At 46.3% G+C, this 21,138-nt stretch overlaps 1 protein-coding gene across 2 annotated transcripts in view; it reads right to left on the reverse strand.

Moving 5' to 3' along the window:
* STAG1 (STAG1 cohesin complex component) overlaps positions 1–21,138 on the reverse strand; it is a 301,849-nt gene that overhangs the window by 114,812 nt on the left and 165,899 nt on the right. For both annotated transcript variants that reach the window (XM_075937371.1, XM_075937372.1), the window contains exons 10-11: positions 12,864–12,937; positions 3,530–3,653 (exon numbers count right to left, since the gene is read on the reverse strand). In XM_075937371.1, the coding sequence (XP_075793486.1) occupies positions 3,530–3,653; positions 12,864–12,937 (198 nt within the window). The remainder of the gene's footprint in view (positions 1–3,529; positions 3,654–12,863; positions 12,938–21,138) is intronic.

Genomic DNA, 21,138 nt, shown 5'->3' on the forward strand with positions numbered 1-21,138 from the left:
ATAGGTAAGATGTATAAAACATAAAACGGAGTAGCTTCTCCCCCATTATACACAGTCTATAACCTGGCTATCTATGTTGATGTTTTCAATCGCTCCCATGCAATGTGGATCTATGTTAGTAATAATACTGCAGGAAACAGTCATCACATCTAGCTACTTTTAAAAGTGAAAAAGACACTTTTTTTCTTCCAGTTGGATCCACTACAACCTAGATCTGTTTCCTCACCAAAATCTAGTTCACAATCTATCAGAATCCCTCCAAAACTATTGCTGGCAACATTTCATGCAGTCAGCATCAACTGGTGATAATCCATATTGGGATTGGACTCCCAGTAATTGTCTAAATTACAATGGGACTTTCAAAAGGCAAACTGGCCAGGATACAATGACAACTGAAGCTACCATCCATATGATATCAACAGCACCTGAAAATGGTGATGGTTTCACTCAGACAATCCAAATAGCTGCAAGGAAAAAATCCTGTATGGCCATCGAAAAGGATACTCACTATTGTGGAAACACAGAAACAAAAAGCGTAATATACCAAGTACCTCATGAAAAACACTCAAATTACTTACTAGAATCACTGAAGTTAGTGCACTGTCAAAGATGGACTGAGATGGCTGAAGCTCTGTACTTACTCCAGTTGCTATATTTGACTATTATTGCACCAGCTTGGGCCTGCAAAGCCAGCAAAAGTTCAAAACCGTCAAGTCTCGGCCAATGTGACTGCAACTCATGAGAGCTGCAGGAGCTGATGATGTTTAGCTCTGAAGTTTTTAACAAATTCTGGCAAAGGAACAAAAATGGCTAGCAAGAATCTCCAATATCCATTCCTCAGTTTGCCCTGGGGATTCAGTGTGATGCTGAGAAGTTCTAATCAATCACAGATTTCATGTTTTCTTTGGTGACAAGTCAGCAGGCAATGAATTCTCAATGGTGTCTACCACAGGGATCAGTCATCAACTCTGTTTAATATCTACACCACCAATCTTCCTCAAACATCAGCACAGAAATTTGTCTGTGCTGATGACATTACTTTAACTAAAACCAAACACCACTAAGATAATTGTGTCAGCATTTAATCTAAACAGAGTAGAATTGTACTTGGATTTCTGTGGCCAGCAGATAAGGATACAATTCCATCCCAAACTATTTTGGTTTAACTGTAGACTAAAACCTCACAAATCACTAGTACCTGAAAAATATCCATGACAAAAATGCTTAAAAGTCTCAGAGGGAATAGATGTGTTAGTCTAACTGAAAGAACTTAGAAACAACAACAGTCCTGTAGCACCTTAGAGACTAATAAAAACATATAAATAGTATCACGTACTTTCACGGGCACAACCCACTTCTTCAAATACAGATGCACATAAATCTCATCCAAAAACAGAAAGGGGGACCACGTGTGCAGCTGATGCAAAAAACTCTACAGGCTTCTGCAGAATACTGCTCACCCATCTCGACACATTGTTCCCTCACATTGCTTGTGAACTCTCAACTTAACACAATCATGCATACTAGTACAGGCACAGTAAAAAGTAAAGCCAAAAATATAACTTCCTATAATGGTGTGCATCCATTGACCCCAAATTTGTTGAAATTTAGGAATCTTTTAGGAGTCCCATGATATTTGAAGGAACAAGGATATCCCAATACAGGAAGACCTAGAGAATAAGTGAAACCCCTGACATATACTGAGAAAACCTTTTTGGCTTGCAGTGTAGGAGCTCAAAGACTCATGGGTTCTCCCTTCCCATCCCCCCGCACAAAAACAGTAGCAAGCAGGGAAGAAGACAGCAATATCCCAACAAACACCTCATCAAGAATACACATGAAGAACCAAGTAGCTTTTCACTTTCATGGAAAATAAGGTCTGCTGTGAACCCATAAACCACGTGGCAAAGGCATCTAACCTCTTCCATAATTTGAAATTGATTCAAGCCTATTTGTGGGTGTGGAAATGGACTTCAAACTATGCAACACCCTGTCAACAAATGTTCCAAACAATCCGAGGAATTGAAGACCAGCTAGATTAACTTCTGTACCCGGAAAGATAAAGGAGCAAATAATTAAGCAACCAATTTGCAAACATTTAGAAAATAATAAAATGATAAGTAACATCCAGCATGCATTTGTCAAGAACAAATCATGTTAAACCAACCCGATAGCTTTCTTTGACAGGTAACAAGACTTGTGGATCAGAGAAGCATAGATGGAGCACATCTTAACTTTAGTAAGCTTTTTGATAGTGTTTCACATGAATTTCTCATCAAGTAGGGAAACAAAACCTACAGAGCTACTATAAAGTGGGTGCATATGTGGTTGGAAAACCATTCCTAAAAGAAGTTACCAATGGCTGACAGTCATGTTGGAAGGGCATAAAAAGTGGGGTTTCACAGGGAACAGTTCTGGGTTTGGTTCTATTCAATATCTTCATCAACGATTCCGATAACGGCATAAAGAGTCCACTTACAAAGTTTGAGGACAATACCTAGCTGAGAGGAGTTCCAAAATCTTTAGAGGATAGGATTAAAATTCAACATGAGCTCAACTAATTGGAGATATGATCTGAAGTAAACAGAATGAAATTCAATAAGGAAAAATGCCTACTGCTGCACTTAGGAAGGAATGATCAGTTCCACATACAAAAAAACAGGAAATATCTGCCTTGGAAGGAGTACTGAAAAAGGAATCTGGGGTCATAGCAGAACACAAGTTATATATAAGTCAACAATGTCACACTGTTGCAAAAAAGAGAAATGTATTCACAGGAGCGTTGTAAGAAAGAAACAAGTGGTAATTCTTCTGTGATATCTCAACTGACTGGAACACTGTGTCCAGTTGTGGGCAACACATTTCAGGAAGGACATGGACAAATGGGATAAACTCCAGAGAAGAGCAACAAAAATCATTAAAGGTCTAGAAAACATGACCTAAGGGAAGATTGAAAAAAACTGGGTTTGTTTAGAACGTAAGAAAAAAAGTCTGACGAATATAACAACAACTTTCAAGTACCTAAAAGGGTGTTACAAGGAGGAAGGAGAAAAATTGTTCTTACCCTCTGAGGTTAGGACAAGAAGCAATGGGCTTAAATTACAGCAAAGTAGGTTTAGGTTGGACATTAAGAAAAATTTCCTAACTGTCATGGTAGTTAACCATTGAAATAAATTGCCTATGGAAGTGACTAAATCTCTATCATTGGAGATTTTTAAGAACAGGTTAGACAACATCTGTCAGGGGTGGTCTATATCATAGCTACTCCTGACATAGGTCCATTCCAGTCCTATGATTCTATGTTTTAGTGATTTCTCTGTCATCCACACCATGTCACCTTAAGCAATCAACTGATCACCACCTAGTCTTGGACTTCTAATGTTGCTGTTGTAAGCCACACAAAAGAAAAGGATGACTACTGAAATACACTACTCAAGAAATAAATGAAAGGAAGAAAAACAATCAAAAGGTGACATATTGAACAGGCAAAGCATTTTCCTGGTGCCATGATCAGGAATATACTACTTACCCTGTCATGTAGTGTCCAACCGACATATTTTAAATAACTATCGTTTAGGAAGGCATCACTGTACATTTTCATCCACACTCCAATTTCCTCAATACAAACAGCTCTAATCTCAGCAATAGCATCACTAGAGAAAAAGAAAAAAAGAATACAATTCTTTCACAAATCCAAGTCAAACACAATTTCCCCTTCATCCTCAGAGTAAAAGTTGTGGTTGTGAGCATCCATGTTGTAGTGCCACCTACTGATAGTAGATCGGGCATGGGCAATAATTTTTAAAAGGGGGCCACTTCATTCATTTCTGATGTGGCCCTGGGCTGCCCCAGAAGGGGCAGGAGCAGACGACTTCTCATGCTCCCCCACCCACAGACCCTGATTGGCCTGGAGATGGAGGAGCATGTGAAGTCTTGCTCCCCCACCCCTGGCACCTAGAGAGAATTGCCAACTGTTTTAAAACAGCTGACAGTTCTCTCTAGGCCAGTGTTTCTTAATTGTGTATCCCTACCTCCCCCATTTTTGCTCAATAAGTTCTCCTCCGGACCCAATTTTTGCTCAATAACTTTTCCCCAGCCCCCTTTTTTTTTCCTCTCAAAAAAAGTCCTTGGTATTCCTCATAAAAAAAAATTGTTTGGTGTTCCTCCATCTTAAAAAGTTTAAGAAACACTGCTCTAGGCACTGCAGCAGGAGGCTTCATACACTCCTTCTACCCCCCCCAGGCCAATCAGAACCTGGGGATGGGGGGAGCATACAAAGCCCCTCAACCCCTGCCCCCAGCCTGCCAGGGCATGCAGCAACTAGAGAACTGCCAGTTGTTTTAAAACAGCTGGCGGTTCCCTCTGGTGCTGTGCACCGCTGATGGGGGAGGCGACTTCCCACACTCCCCCGGCCAATCAGGGCCTGGAATGGGGAGAGTACATGAAGTCTCTTGCCCCCTTCCTGCACTCTGCCAGCAGCACATGGTGGCTAGAGAGAACTGCTGGCTGGCGGTTCCCTCTGGTGCTGCGCACCACTGGCAGGGGAGGAGACTTTGTGTGCTCCCCCATCCCCAGGTCTTGATTGGCCTGGGGGAGGGAGAGAGGCAGGGACGCCACGGGCCAGATCCATCAGCTTGGAAGGCCACATCAGACCCACAGAGGCTCTCTTACCCATCCCTGTCTTAGATGGTTCTGTGCATCCTGTGTTCTGTGACATTTGGGTCTACAAATTTACCCTAATTATGAACTATACAAAGTGTATGAGTGTTCATAAAGTATCACATTGGCATATAATAATAAATAACAATGGGGAAAGCTTCAGAAAAAAAGAGAGCGAAAAACTATTAGTATAAAAAAAGCCTACAAACAGAGTTCAAGGACTGTGTAAAGATTATACCTGGTAAACAAGAACAGTGTGAGCCTATGATCTCAAATGATGCCCTAACCAGTGAGAGGCCAGAGAGCTGGAGCCAGATAACATAGCCCCATTTACCTGCTTAAACTCTGTGTATCTGTGTGTTTCAAAAATCTTAGGATGTTTTTTTCGTTCCACACTTATTTACTGGCTCAACTATCCAAGACAGCATATTCTGTAACACTGCTATGACACATGGCCAAAAAGGTAATTAAAAGCATTATCCTAAACCCTTCAATGCTGGCAAGGTTTGCCAGGTCTCAAGATAGTTGATCGCACTATTTACTACATGCTTTTTTTCAGCAGGAAGGCTGCCACTGAAAATCAACATATGAGACACCACAGCTGCATTTCTATTTTTGCTATTGTTTTCTCTCCCTTTTTGCATGTGCTTTTCTTGTTGTCTTTGGAAATGGGACTGGACTTTAAAAATGACAACACCAGACCCTCTCAACAAAATTCTTGTATTTTCTGCCTACAGGACAGTCATCTTTAATACCAGCTAACAGACTATCAAACATAGGGGGGTTTTATTGTAAAAATTCTGCAGCTAATGGAAAAGGGAACAAGGGATGTTAAATGAAAGCTTAAACTATACTTCATATTTCAAATGCTTTAACTGTTTTCTCCCTTCTTTTCTGTATCTTCAATAAAAAGCTTTACGAATTTTTATCCGTGTGTTTCCATGGCACTAAGCAGGCAAAGATCTCTGCATACTAGCAAAGGGCAACCTAGGCTAGAGAGTGGGCTGCGTAAGTGCACCTCCTCTATCTCAGTGAGCTGCACAATTGTTTATAACCAAGTAACCAATGTAACTCAACCGGACGTAGAGGGTGCATACAGCTCTTACAGTCAGTATTGTGTACAATCAGCACACACCACATTTGACTTTCCCTTGCTCTGTGTGCATTTCACTTTAATTTCTATGTATCAGAGGGGTAGCCGTGTTAGTCTGAATCTGCATCTGACGAAGTGGGTCTTTGCCCACGAAAGCTTATGCTCCTACACTTCAGTTAGTCTATAAGGTGCCACAGGACTCCTCGTTACTTTAATTTCTATATATGTATTAAACAAATTTTCCTGCGGGATTACAGAGTGATGTCAGCATGTCTCTCACATCTCCCCTTGCCCAGCTCCGGGCCATAATCTCCACCCCCTCACCCCCACACACACTGGGGCTCAGATGCTTTGGGCCCTGCCAGTCAAGTGCAGGCAGCAGCCTTAGCCATGGCTGGGCTCCTCTGCCCAACAGCAGGCTCGGGGTTGTCCCGGCTGCCCCTCCAGGCCGTCACTGCTGCCCCCCCTGCCAGTCTCCTTGCCCCCTGCAGCCTGAGCACAGGACCAGGCACTGGCAGCGTCCTGGGACTCAGACGCTTGAGGCCCTGCCAGACCTATGGGGGCAGCAGCATTAGCCATGGCCGGGCTCCCCTCCCCAGCAGCAGACCAGTGGCTGTCCATGGGCCAGCAAAGCAGGCACGGGGTTTGGCCCTTTCAGCCATAGGGGGCAGAGCCAGGGCTGGCATGCCATGGTCTTGGCCCTCCCAAGCAGCCGGAGACAGGGTGTTTGGATTAGATTGGGGAGGGCAGGAGCCAAGACTGGCCCAGAATCAGGGGGAACGGCGGGGGGTGGAGGAGGAGGAGGAACTGGCAAAGCTTTGGCTGGGAGGGTGGGCAAAGAGTCAGGGCTGGCACAGCCTGGGGCAGGAATAGCGTGGCCTCGGCCCAGCCCGCTCTGGTGGCCGGGGGGTGAGCTGGGGTTGCCTACCCCAAGAGAAGGAGGGATTGGCAAGCATAGTGAACGGGGGCACAATCCCTTAATACTATCAGAAGAAAAAAATCTGCATGGATGGAAACCAGCAGAATCTGGCAACCCTGAACATTAGCAACAGTTTAAAACAAATTCTCAGACTCAGAGCCCTGATGGGCCAAGTGCTAAATCAAAAAATGATTTGAGAAGGATTTAATGACTCCATGTTTACCCTAAAAGAAATCTAGTCATACAACTATTCTACAAAGCTATTCTTACTCGGGGATTTCTCTCGGCTTCTTGAAGGAAACAACTTCTAAACAGAGAGATCCTTCTTGCCATGCAAGTTGGTATGTCAGAGTTTCTCACAAAACTCAGGGGACTTAAAACTGATATTTAGTCCACTTTGCTGGGGCTAAAAGAGTGTATTTCTGACCTAGCCAGGAAGTTCAGTATAACTGAAAACAAAGTAGGAAACAGTGATGTCTGCAGCACTAGAAGGATTTATAGACCAGAATCAAGTTTTTGGCAATCAAAGCATATTGTTGAGACTGATTCTGCTTTTGCTTACAGCATAGTATACCAGTCTCATCAGTGAGAAAGAACCAAAGAGGCTGACAAAATTCAATAGTTGATAAATATAATCTAATCCAGTGATTCTCAATCTAAGTCGGAACTCCAAAGTCGGTCATGCCCCCATTGTAATAGACCTGCCAGGATTGGCTTAGAATTGATGGGGCTGAGTGTCAAAGTTAGGTTAAAGGCCCCCTGCCTGGGGCTGTGCCTGGGGCTGAAGCTCTTGTGCTTCAGTTCTGACCCTCCCACATACAGAGCAGTGGGGCTCAGATTTTGGAACACTCACTTAGGGTGCAAGAGCTGAGGCCGGCTCAGGCTTCTGTCCCCCAGCTGGGGTACTAATTTTTGTTGACAGACAAGGATCAAGGTGCAATGAAATTTGAGAACACTGATCCAATTTAATCATACAGTACTGGAACAAAGCTCCTACAAAAACTTGGTAGGTCCTGCACTTTCTGGCAGGTTTGCTTGACTTAGAGGCTCACAGCAGCCCACTCTTTTAGGCACCATGCCCAGGGCTTTAGTTTGCTGTTTGGTGAGCTCTTTTCATCAATGTCCAGTGCATGGTAAAACGGAAAATATGCTCCACAGTCTTTTTCCCCAAGAGGAAATGGGAGGTGGGTGTTGGGGGGAACCCAGACCCATCTTCTATTTCAGATTCCAGCCCAGGGCCCAGTGACAGTAGCTGCTTATGTGAATCCCTGACATCTGCTAGAATACAGATCCAAGACCCCGGGCTACTTCCCACACCTTCCCCAGCATCTTCCTTCTCTCCAGTTGGTCCTCCTAGTTGTGGTCTCCTTTCCTTCTACGACCAGCAGCACTTTCCTCGCAGCTGCATGCACCCTACAACTGCAGGCAAGCTTCTTTTATAGCCAGCTTCAACTGGTTTTCTTAATTACACCCAGGTGTCCTAATGGGCCTAGGCTGGTCTTACTCTGCAGGCCTGGAAAATTAGCCCTAGGTGTTCCACTGCCTCTGCTAGTTCTAAACCAGCCCCTCCCTGCTACTCTGGGAACACAGATCTCCTCAGTCTGAGGCTTCTACGTCTCCCCCACACTGCTTTATTATAGCCTTCTGCTCTGACCCTGTCACAGTACATATTGGAATGGCCATTCTGAATAGGGTTATCACAGATGTTAGGCTTCAGGGTGTATGTACTCATTATAAAACAATGAAAAGTCTTAACTGAAATTAAGAATATGCAAGAAGCATTCTTCACAGCTGGGCAAGAGGGCTCACTGGAACTTTCCCAGTTCTCCATTATAGCTGCTGTTTGAGGATAGTTGGAAGTTTTTCAAAGTGACATTACTAAAGGCACAAAAGCACACAATTCCATTGCACAGAAAAGCTAGGAGGTATGGCATTGACTACCTAGCTTAACCAGGAAATCTTGAATGATCTAAAAATTAAAAAGGAGTCCTATAAAAAGTAGAAACTAGGTCAAAGTAAAAAGGATGAATATAAACAAATAACGTAAGAACATAGGGCCAAAATTAGAAAGGCAAAGGCATAAAATGAGCTCAATCTACATAGAGACATAAAAAGTAACAAGAAAACATTCTACAAATATATTAGAATTAAGAGGAAGACCAAGGACAAGGCATGAAAATTGAAAAACAATAACAGAAAATGTCAAAATGGCAGAGATGCTTACTGACTTATTTGTTTCTGTTTTCACTGGGAGGTAGGACACTATCATGTGATCAGAGTGGGCTACGCAGAAGACCCTCAATCTTTTTATCAATGTGTTAAGGCCTTGCAGATTTAGGATGGGTCTGAGACCCACTTTGTATTATGAAATAATGGGAATGCAATCCCCTGCCCCATAGCTCCCAAGGAACCTCTTCTACTGTCACTGCAGCAAGGAGCGAGTGGAACTCCTGCATGAGGAAATGCTCTTGACAAGGATTCCCGAAGAAGAATGGGGAAGAGGGAGGGAGGGAGAAAGGAGAAGAGCAGAACTGGAGAAAATATCCCATGCAAAAGACCCATCAGTCTGAGGTTATCTGAGACCAAGCATGGTAAAAGTACAACAGACAATTCAGAAATCAGAGAAAAGAATCCAGGGTGTAGACTGATGAGTTGCCCACAGACGCACCTTCTAAAGGCCTACTTAGAGCCTGACAACTGCCTCACTGAGCCCTGGCTGAGGCTGGATGTAGAATGGGGATGCTTACACCTACCATTCCTGCTCCCCTTCTTTGGGAAGTCCTGCCTGTGCAGGGAAGGGTAGAAGCATTCCAGGGGCTAAAGTTTCAAATGTTTTTGCTGGGTAGCCAGGGTACATAGGCCAGAGATTTTAATGCACCTTGCGAACCCTTTAGGCTGTGCACGCTAGAGTCTGTTTGCTCCGCAAAAAGGACCATGCCATCAAAAGGCAGGTCCTGAGGTATTTGTTGTACTTCAGGCATAAGGCTAGATGCCTAAAGCCATGAACAATTCCTCCTGGCTATGCCCAAGGACAATGTTTGTGCAGTTGAATCGGCAGCATCCAATGAGACCTATGAAGAGGTTTGTGTCACTACCTTGCTGTCATCCCTCCCAAACTCTGTCCTGGACTCAGCAGGGACCAACTCCTTGAATTTCAGTACAGAATTGTATCTAATCAGTACTGGCTGTGGGTTGGCAATCCTGAACTGGAGCCCTTCAGTTGATGGAACCTTCCAGCTGAAGAGATCCCACTTTGTGGAGTCTTTAGACTTCAGAGTTGGCCCCTGCTTCTCTCTCATTCACTCTGGCCACTACAAATGAACAGGACTGCATGTGAGTGAGAAAGGAAATATTTTGTCCCCTTGAAGGGATATGAATACTATCTTCCCATGTTGCTGTAGGGGGAATGCAGGCACAGGTTTGACACAGTTTTAGAAGTGGCCAGAATAGTTGTCACAAGAGGCAAAGCCACTCTAGATAGCCCTTCCAGGGTCACAATGTTAACAACTGGGTCCTGCAATCTGACTACCTCCTTGGCCTGAAGCTCCATATTGCGAGCCATCCTACGTAGCAGGTCCTGGTGCACTCAACTGTCAATAGGGCCTGACCCAGAAGGAAAACCATGACATCTCTTCATCTAGGGAGGGGGAGAAAGCACCCACAGGCGACACCGGAACCTCCTTTTCCTCTGGACTCATCCTGCTTGGCACCATTCTCCTCTACACTGACCACAAGCTCAGAGCTAGTGGTAAGCTTGAGATATGGACATGGCTCCATGTCATCCACTGATGCTGTTTTGGAGCCCTTAGAAATGAGATGGCTCATGGCTAGCAGGGGTACTTGTGCTTCCAACACCTCAGAGTGGGAACCCGCAGCATGTGTGCCACTGCGCTTCCTATGGCACTACTCTCATGTCTTAGCTATGTCTGTGGCAGTCTGATCTGTGCTGGCTGCACCTTAAATAATAGGATTCCACCTCTGAATCTGATTATACAAATCTTGAGCATGAAGGCTATGAGGCCCGGGGTGGGATGGTTCTGGAGAGTGGTGCCGTAGGAAACAGGTACTGGAGAGTGGTGCCTCAGGGACGGGCGCTGTGGGGAGTGATGTCATGGAGATGATCAGCATGTCAGCATGGCAGGTTCGGCTCTGAACCATGCCAGAGGCCTATCTTGGCTGATGAGAGACTGTGGAGCCGTCATGGCAATCAAGCCCCTTTCAGCTTCACAAGTATCCAGCACGGAAGCAAGCTCCAGTTCCTTCATCTGTCACTCATGATCCGAAGTCCAACAACACCGGAATTGACAGCCCACACTGGAGGTCCCAAGTTGACAGTGCCAGCTCCTGTTCTATTCAAGCTGCATGTTCCAGCACATGATGCACCTGTTCGATCAGGCCACTCTCCAAGCTCTCGTGCTGCTTACAAGATACCTGAGAGTGTGAGAGGTGCCACGATGCTTCCATGGGCTTTGCTGCCAGGGAGTTACAGTTCTGAGGGTCTCTATGGCCAGAGTCTTTCTTTGGTACTGTTTCATGCACAGAGGTCAGAGCGCACCATACAGAAGTGCTTAGTGCCAGATCCTGATGGCCCAGCTCTGGCTGCTTCCATCAGGATGTCCTTCAGCCTGAAGTTACATTCCTTTTTTGTTGTTGGGTGGAACTCTTTACAAATCTTGCACTGCTCTGTGTGGGGTACCTCCCCATGACACTTGAAACAACAGTCGTTGGGGAGTCGCCTATTGGCATGGGCTTGTGGCAGATTCCACAAGATTTAAAACTTTGGGAGTGAGACACGCCCCAAATCCCAAAGGGCAGTCAAATTGGGATGGAGGAAAAAAACTCCTAAGAAGCTAGTTTTAAGTAGAAACTATTTACAGAAAATTGAACTACAAAGACTAGGGGAAGCACTTGAAGAAAAGAGACAGCAGTTCCAACGACTGTCTCTGTGATAGAAAGGAACTGAAGAGGTGGTGGGTCAGGAGGGACCTATAGTCACCACAAAAGCACCACTCTCCGGGGGCACACTGCTGGCCCAACAGGTGCTACTAAGGGAAAATCCTTCCACATGCACTAAACTGGAATAGACATGAGCAAGTACCCTGAAAAAACAACCTTGAGGTTCCCTTTCCCATGTCATCTTCATCCCGCTACCTCTCATCTCCACAGACCCTCAGAGAGCCCCCGTCTCACCCAGCCTACACTCCCTTTCTGTACTGTCTAACTCAAAAAACAGGACTATGTAGCACTTTAAAGACTAACAAGATGGTTTAGTAGGTGATAAGCTTTCTTGGGCCACTATTCTGTCTAACTCAAGGCTTTCATGGACAATCAAAATTTGGAAGTGGAACATACATTTCTTTATGGTTAAAACAGTGAAACAGTTTCATATCCCAGCAGCTTACTTGGCAAACGTACATGTTTTTAACAATTCATTACAATGTTAAAATATTATCTTGTCTTACATAAATCACTCAATCAGTTGTAAAATAGGAACAAATTCACCATATGCTCTAGCACCTTTGCACTGTGCTATGAATTAACCATAAACCCATTTTAACTAGCTATTGCAAGCTGAGTGATTTGCACTGCTATGAAGTAGCACAAAACTGCCGGAACCTGCTAGTTTACCTGGCTTTAAAAATAATTTAAAGGCTTAAAAAATTCCCAAGTTAAAAAAATTGGAATTCAGCTGAAGAGAACACATACTGTAATTTAAGGATAAAAATCACTACAATAATGGTTTTAATTGTAGTTAAAACAAGAACTACAAATCTAGAAAAGTCAGAGTTAAGGTTAAACTTAAAAGACATCCAAAATGCTAACACATGTAAATGTACAGTGAAGTCAACCAATTCATTTTTTGCTATATACAACATGAAATAATAATCATATCATTATCATTATTGTATTTTAGTCTTTATGGCCCCACCTTGTAGGAAGCTGCTTTTTAACAATGGATTCACTTTTTTTTTTCCTCTTCTAAGGTATTACTTAGGACCAAATCAAGTCTGTCTGGGTACCGTATTTATTTGAGTAAAAAGGGAGACACTTCAATTCTCTTGCTTAACCTCGAAGATTATAATGATTTTAGTTTTCTTTCAGAGAGAACCAGACTGTTGCACCAAAAGAAAATCAACATAATTTGTAATGAAATTTACCAAAAAAGGCCTTTTATAGTGCTAATTCTCTTACCGGTATCTATGAACAAATATACCCTTAAAAATAGAGTTCATCATATTTTCAATTTCATCTTGATTTTCTTGTAGCTGCAAAAAAAAAAATAAAAGATTACTAATATTTCAAACTGGTATCCTGATAATTTATATTTCTATCATCCCAAAACATTATCTTATACTTACAAAGTATGCTTCATTCAAAGGTATTTCCCGCTTTGTCAATATGCATAAACAAAAACATTTCATACATTTATAGTAACTTTATGGAAGGAAGCTAGCACATTCTACAAAGCTGCCCTTCGGCTAAGTATGATCTCCCTTTTTTAAAAAGGAAGTTGAGGCAAGGCCATAGTAAGTGCCCAAATCTGCTCACTACCTTCAGTCTTCATTTAAGTAAGTGGATCTGCAGGTGCTCTACATCTCTGGAAATCAGACCACTTACCAACCCTAATTATGGATTTAGAAGAGTAAATTTTTCAAATGTGTGGCCCCAGTTCAGGAAAGCAGTAAAGCATGTGCTTCGCTTTAAGTATACAAGTGACAGACTTCACTGGGCCCTGCGGCCCCCCTGGAAGGCATGGAGTCTCAGGCAAAAAGGGCATGGCTGGAGGCTAGCCTCCGCCACTGAGCCCTCAACACCACCAGGGATTCCAGCACCAATTTCAAGGGCTTAGGGCACTGTTGCTCCAGTACTTTTAAATTGCCAACTTCCCTGTTTTCCTGCACTGTCAGCGACCCTGGTTAAATATATGCTTAGCAGCTTTACTGAATACGGAAACTTTCTAGAATTGTAGCCTATGTGCTTAATATTAGGGCTAATTCCGTAACACCTAGTCTTGTGCTTGAAGTGAAGATGTACAGTAAAAACACTCTCTAAAAACATGAAATAATGGGGATTCTCGCTTATTCTTCCTCTCTGATTCTGCTATCAAAGACGGTGATTTGTAATCTGTGTAATTCTGGTGTTTCTAATTGGGATTTAAAGGTATGACTAAAATTTGTAAGCAGGTCTACTGACCATGTGCAAAAGTGAACAGAATCCAACTCACTCAGTTTTAGATGTGTTGGCTTTGCATGACTTAGGACTTGTCTACACACAGAACTATAGATAAAGTGGCATACCTTTCTCCTTCCCAGATGCAAACACAGATATAACTGTATAAATACGTTTATGTCAATACATCTTATTCCCATATGGAAAGGGAAATAAGCTACACTAGTATAAACACGTCTAGTATTACTGCATCCACTCTCTGGATTGTTCATGTATCACCATAACCAGGGCTCGACAAATAATACAATCTACTCGCCCATGGCGAGTAGATTGCAATCCGGAAGAGACGGGTTCAGGCGATCTGCGCCATGGTCCGGCGAGCCCTGACCATAACTAAAAAAAATCCGCCAATAGATATAATTACACCAGTTCAAAAACTGTTGTTGTTGTTCGTCCATCATGGTCGATGAAGACCTCAACACCACTAAGTGCTCTGAGACTGGATACAGTGTGTCCGAAGATGACTTATCAGGCCAATTCGGGCACCAAATGTCCTGGAACATGTTGGGCAGACATGCGTAGGCATTGCAATCGTTGCGCTGGTAGCTTTGGACTTGCGCAGCACGCGCTTGTGTTGTGCTTCAGAGATGCGCCTTGTTTCGAGAGCTTGGCATCCCCCTTGTGGATGAGACTGCACCAGGCAGGGCAGTTGTGTGCCAGCGATTCCCAGGTGGTTGTATCAATTCCGAACGACTTCATGGAGGCCTTAAGTGTGTCTTTGTAACGTTTCCTCTGTCCACCACGCAAGCGTTTACCAGTAGAGAGTTCCCCCAAAAGGAGCTGCTTAGGTATATGTTCGTCCGGCATACGAATGACATGACCTGCCCATCTAGTCTGTGCACTCATCAGCAGAGTGTGGACTGACGGTAAACTTGCTCTAGAGAGAACCTCAGTGTCTGGTATTTTGTCTTGCCATCTGATGCGTAATATTCTGCGAAGACAAGTCATGTGGAAGTGATTAAGCTGTCTTGCGTGCCTCCGATACACAGTCCACGTTTCACAGACATACAGGAGGGTGGTGAGTACCACGGCTCTGTAGACCTTCAGTTACAAAAACTGTACACAGACATAGTCTAACAGGAAAAAAACCCAATAAAATCTTTTTGTCACTAAATGAAGCAACTATGACCCAAACTACACAAAAAGAACAGATCAGTGCACCCGCCAAGTGATCTGTGCACCTGCCAAGTGATTGGGGCTGGCCCCGCCCCCAGGCGCGCAGTGCATGGGCGGAGCCAGCCCCTGGGCACATTGGCAGCGCCAGCCCTGGGCGCACAGCACATGGTCAGTGCCGGCCCCAGGCGCGCGGCAGTTAGGCGGCTCCACCCCCGGATGCGCAGCGCAAGGTCTGTGCCAGCCCCGGCCCCAGGCGTGCAGCACCCTGCCCCCGGGTGAGTGACGCAAGGGCTGTGCCGGCCCCGGGCACGCAGCATAGGGGCGGCACTGGCCCCGGGTGCACGGCGCATGGGCGCTGCCAGCTCCTGGGCGTGTGGCACAAGCGCTGACTCCAGGCATGCAGCGCATGACTGGTGGCGGCCTCGCCTCCGGGCGCATGGGACATGGGCTGGTGCAGCCCCTAGCGCGTGGCGTATGGGCGGCCCCTCTCCCCTCCCTCTTTTTACTTAGGTGTAGGTCCCTGCTGTCCCTGCCTTTCTTTGGCATTCACGGCTTCAGCCACTAGGGTATCCGGCTGCAGGTATGTATAAAAGGGTTCATACCCTTTTGAGAGGACAAAATATTTTCTCCTCATACCCTTTGCAGTAAGAGAAATCAAAGTAGGGGTCTGCCACAAAGACTTTGTCATAGCCAAAACTGTCTTAATGAACAAGCTACATTTTGAGAGGTGGTCAGGAGCCAGGATATCCACCATGGGCTCAAGTTCTTCATAACTTCTCCCTCTTGGAGGCCTAAATTATTAGCCACACTTCTGAGCAGATCTAGGTGGGCACAATTATCCACAGGGAGCAACGGGGTAGATGACCTCACCACTGCCTCAACAGGCAAAGAGAACTATAATACACCCAGCAGTCCTGGGTCCTCCTGACCTCAAACCTCCCAGGAGAATTCTGTGTCGCCTGGGTATGCACTTGTTATGGTGCCAGGTTGACCACCAGGAGCAGTGTCCAGACACACATCACTCATAGTGCCTGGTTGTATCCCTATAATGGAAACACGTGTGCCCCAATACCAGCGCTGGACTGTGCGCTACACAGTGTGGGTTGTGGTGTTCCTGAAGCTGTGCCCAGTTGTGCAAATGTGGCACCAGGGAGCATGCCACTCTTGGTGCTGAGTTGTGGTGCAGCTACGGTGCCTTGTTGCACCCCCAACTCTGTGCTAGCTTGACCACCAGACTGGGTGCTAGGCTGCACATCAGTCTCAGTGGCAAGATGTCTTATGGACCTGATATCATGATAAGAATGATGCACCCTGACCAAGGAGGACGACGGTGGACTTCTCCTGTCTGACACTACTGACATGGACCAGAAACTTGGGCTTGACGGTACAACCATGGAGTCCAAAAAGACCACCAGAGCAGTGCCTGGCTTTGTGGCCAACACATTGCTGATGGCTGTGAAATCAATCTCATTGAGAGTGCATGGAATGGCAATGGCTCCTCCTGGAATCACTCCAGTCCTGGTCTGAGACCAAGGTTGAGCCTGACCTTGATGTCCTGGATGGCTCAGAAGAGTGGTGCTCAGGCAACAGTCCTAGGAGGAGTAGCAGTCCCAAGGAGAACAGTGCCAGGGTCATGTAGATTGCTGCCTAACCATGGTAAACTTATCCCATGATGGCACCATAGTTCTAGTCATAACTAATCTAGTGGTCACCCTTGGAGACAGAGTGTGTCGGGCCAACACCTCTATAAGCCCCTTGCTACTTCAAAGATCTCTGGGGTGGATGGCATGTTCAGATCCCTAATTTGGCTATCCTTTGCTGGGGAATCCAGGAGCACTGCATTCCATAGATCCTCTGGAAGTGCCAGACTCGACGATGCTGGAGGAGGAGATGCGGGCTTGTCCCTAGGCCCAGTACAATATTCCAGAACAGGACACACTCCTATGCCTTATCAGCCTTGATGAGTGATCTTCTTTGCTTGGGCCACTTCTTCTTATGTGGTACCTGTGAGTGTGACCGATGCCACAAAGATGTCCCTGCAGCCTTTGTCCGAGGAGAACGTCAGTGCAGAAGAGTCTTAAAGGAGGCTTCTTTTGGTGCCGTGATGCCCTGCAACAAAGAAGGCACATTGTGCACCAAAGAAGGTGGTTTTGGGGCCAGCCCCAGTTGCACAGACAGCAAGTTCAGGGCTGACTTCATCAGGAGAAGTTCTAACCTAAAGTCCCTTTCTTTTTCAGTTCTGGGATGAAAGCCCCTTTAAATCTGGCACTTATCTGTTTGGAGCTCTTCATCCAGAGTTGGGGGTGTAGATGTCCCCTGGGCATAGGCTTTTGACAAGAAGCACGTGGCTAGAGGACTTGGGACCAAGGCATGGGCGGGATTACTCCAACTACTTAACGATAACACTAATTAAACACAAACAACAGAACTCTATGTACAACTATTTACACTACAAAGCTAAGGGAAATGCTTGCCAGAGACAAGAGAGTTGAAAGCTCCCATGACGTCACTGGCAGTAAGAAGGAACTGAGCTAAGAGAGGGTGGCAGTGGACTATATACGGCAACTAAACAGTGCCATTCCATGGGTCTCCACAGCTGACCAATGGGTACTGCTATGGGAAAACCCTTCCAACAACTGGACCTGTGGCATGCACACACCTGCTTGGGAATGGTCATGAGCAATCACTCCAAAAAGAACCATTTGTTTCAGAAAGACCGAGTGGGGCCCAGAAAAAGGAACTACCTAGTCGCCTGGATGGAGGGCCAAGTCTAGAGGAGGAGACTGCAGTTCACAAAGAAAGAAGGGGCTGGAAGTGAGAAAGGATGATAAATAGGGAAACTGCCAGAGGAAGGGATGGAACTAAGGCACTACCTCCCTCCAGAGCCCAGTCAGGGGGAGCCACAGTGAACCTTCTACCTGCACTGAGCTAAAGGCCCAAGCAGCCTCCCACCCAGTGCCCGAGTCCACCACCTAGGGCAGGTGGAGGGACCCAGGTTCCCCATAGCTGCCCAAGAAGAGTGACAGTTCAAAACTGTAGCCCCACCATGATAAAAGCTGAGCAGTCAGCTGTGTGGAGCCATGGAGACCCTCTACCTGCCCTGGGCATGGGGCCTGGGTAACTCCCAGCCCCTGTTCCCAGCTCTGCAAACTCCCTGCTCAGAGCAGTGGAGGATCTAAGTGCAAGTCCTGACAGCAGCTCATCTCCTCTTACCATAAGAGACTTGCATGGATAAAAAATTTGTATCTCAATCCGTGCTATCCGCAAAAAAAGTCTGTAGATACAAAAAAATGATACCAGTGGATTTGCAGAACTCTACAATGCTCACAATCTTTGCTGCGTGTATGAACCCAAAATCTGACAACATATCCCTAAGTAATATGTTTGAGACTGCAGAGAACTTCTTAGACAGAACTAATCTCTTGCTTCCCAATACTGTGCTTGAACAAGAAAAGCAAACTCTCTCTCCAAGTACAGCAAAAGAAAGGATGAATAATTTAAATTTCAAAATCTTTTTGGTGTACTTGTGATTAATTTGCTCTCCTTTTGGACAAGAGGTTGAATATAGACTAATTTGAAAATGTGTACTATGAGCAAAAAAAAACCCCCACCGCTCAGGTCTACACTAGGGAGTTATTTCAAAATAACTCCACTTAGGTCGAATTTGTAAGCAGAGTGTCCACGCTTTCCCATGCCCGTTATTTTGAAGTAACGGATTGGTTATTTCAAAATCTGTACTCCTGCTTTCCTCAAGAAATAATGCTAATTTCAAAATAGTTATTTTGAAACAGAATTAGTGTGGACTCTCCTGTGCTGTAATCTCGAAATAATTGGCCTCCGAAGGCCACTTGCAGCTGCAGCTCTCACTGCTCTGGCCAAAACCTGGATTCTCCACTGCTCCTCTCCTCCCACAAAGCTTAAAAGTCCTGGCAGCAGGAGAAGAGCTTCTTGCACATGGCCAGCTTTGGAGGCCCCGTGCGAGACAACAGCCAGCAAGGTAGCCATAAGTGATCCCAATGCTCCAGCAGATCTTCCACAACCGCCAGCACTCTTCTGCTCCCTCAGCTGCCACTGGCTAGGAATGCAAAACAGCTCTAGCCTGGCCTGGTGCAGAGATCCTGGATCTTATCAAGGTCTGGAGGGGGAACCAACCGCCAAGATCTCCTTACCAGAATGAGAAAAGCAGAGTTCTATGACTGGATCGCTACCAGCCTGACCGAAAAAAGCCCCACACAGACACTGGACCAGTGCCAAATGAAAATCAAAGAGCTCCAGCAGGCCTATCAAGAGTCCAGGGAGAAGAACGGACACTCCAAGGAGGCACCACACAGCTGCTGCTGCTATGACATTTGGGTGCCATTCCGGGAAGGGGGCCAGTCACCTCCCCTGTTGTCATCGTCGAGTCTGGTGAGGGCATTCCTGGCATCAGCCTCCAGAAGGATGTAGTGGTGGATGACACCCGCATAGAAGAGGTGGCCGTGGCCAGTCAGGCAATCATGCCTGCCTGCTAGCCAGGACCAGCTCCTCACGCTGGAGCCACTCCCCCACCCCCAGGATGTCTCCCAGGCTTCAGATGAACCCAGGGAAGCCACTTCAGGTGAGTTCTATCACGTTCCTTACATACACATGGGAGTAGGTGATGGGCTACATCCTCTTCTCTCTGCCTACTCCGACTGGGGGACACAACTGCATGTGCACATGGATGCACATAGAGCGCCACTAGGCTGAAGCACTCAGCCCCATGATGCTCTCACACAGGAACCCCTCAGACCTTCCCGCAAGGTTCCTGGAGACCAGTGCCTTATTCTGGCCTCTGCAATGGGACACCTTTCCACACCAAGCCACCACTAAGGAGTCTGGGGTCATGGAACCACACACATCAGTGCTGCATACGGCACAGTGTTACGCCTGCATTCAGGCAGCATTCGCCCCCGTCAAGTGTGGCAATGCAGAGCGCCTAAAGTAACGCTCTCTTAGGCAAGCAGCCTTTGCGGTTCACACACGCATCTTCCCCAACACACACACACACCTCCCCCAACACACACACCCTTCCAGTGGGCAGGGATAGAAATTCTCTCTTTGAGGGACGCTGCCAGTTCCGGACCAACGTGTACAGGACACAATAGGAAGCTGAGATGCCTTGTCCTCCCCTCCCACTCGCAGGCTCCTGGCCTGCCCAGCACCTTCCCATGTCTGCTTGTCCCCATGTTATGGGTGCAACAACGCTCTCCTGGGACATCAGTGCTCCTGCAGGACAGTACCTGCTGTCAACATATGGCCTTGCTCAAAGCACATCACTATTGTCTGAACTGAGACCTTTGGTGTTGGCTCAGAGATTAGGGCTAGGCTTCGTACTCAGTGTCTCCTGGGATGATTGCCCTTGTAACTTTTCTTCACAGCTGGGTTAGCTGCGAGTGTGGCGCATCCTCCACCTCCCACTCCATCTACCCTGCTCTGTGGGATCCATAAGAGGAAATGTACCCTCTCCTGAGGGAACAGATGGCCTGCCTGCAGTCCCTTAACTGGGGGCTCGAGGAAGAGCACCAGGAGTGGGCCACCTACCTGGAGGAGCGCTGGGCAAACTGGGACTGGAGGAAGGCCGCCTGGGATGAGCTGGCGAGGAACACAATAACACGTACTCCTCTCTCACCTGGATGAAGGAGCGCATGTTGTTGTGCATTGAGTTGGCCTTCAGCCACCTCCCCATGACTTCCCCTTCTAGCCCCCCCAGGGGCTGCAGAACACAGGGAAGTAGGAGTTCTCAGGCAGCTGAAACCTCCTGACCAACCAGAGGCAGGCGCCAGTCCTAGCCCCATCCCTGAGCCCCCTTTCTGGTTCTTCAGCTTATCAGACAGGCAACTAGTCGCTTCCCTTCCGTTTGCTGCCTCTATCAGAGAGAGGAAGCTAGGAGGCGGAGCAAGAACCAGTGCTTGGGTGAGACGGCTTAAAAGCCAGTTCCCACCAGCACTGTCTCTGTGGGTGGCAGAGGAGATAGAGGTACATCAGGAAACCGCGCGAGGGGGGATGGAAGTATTCTCCACTCGTGCTGGTTCTGCTGCAATTCTGCTTTTGAAATGTGTAAGAGTCCCATTGGGGCTCTTGTACATTTCAAAGGCTCAGG

Source organism: Pelodiscus sinensis, chromosome 10, assembly GCF_049634645.1.
Source record: "Pelodiscus sinensis isolate JC-2024 chromosome 10, ASM4963464v1, whole genome shotgun sequence".
NCBI classification, from domain to species: Eukaryota; Metazoa; Chordata; order Testudines; family Trionychidae; genus Pelodiscus; species Pelodiscus sinensis.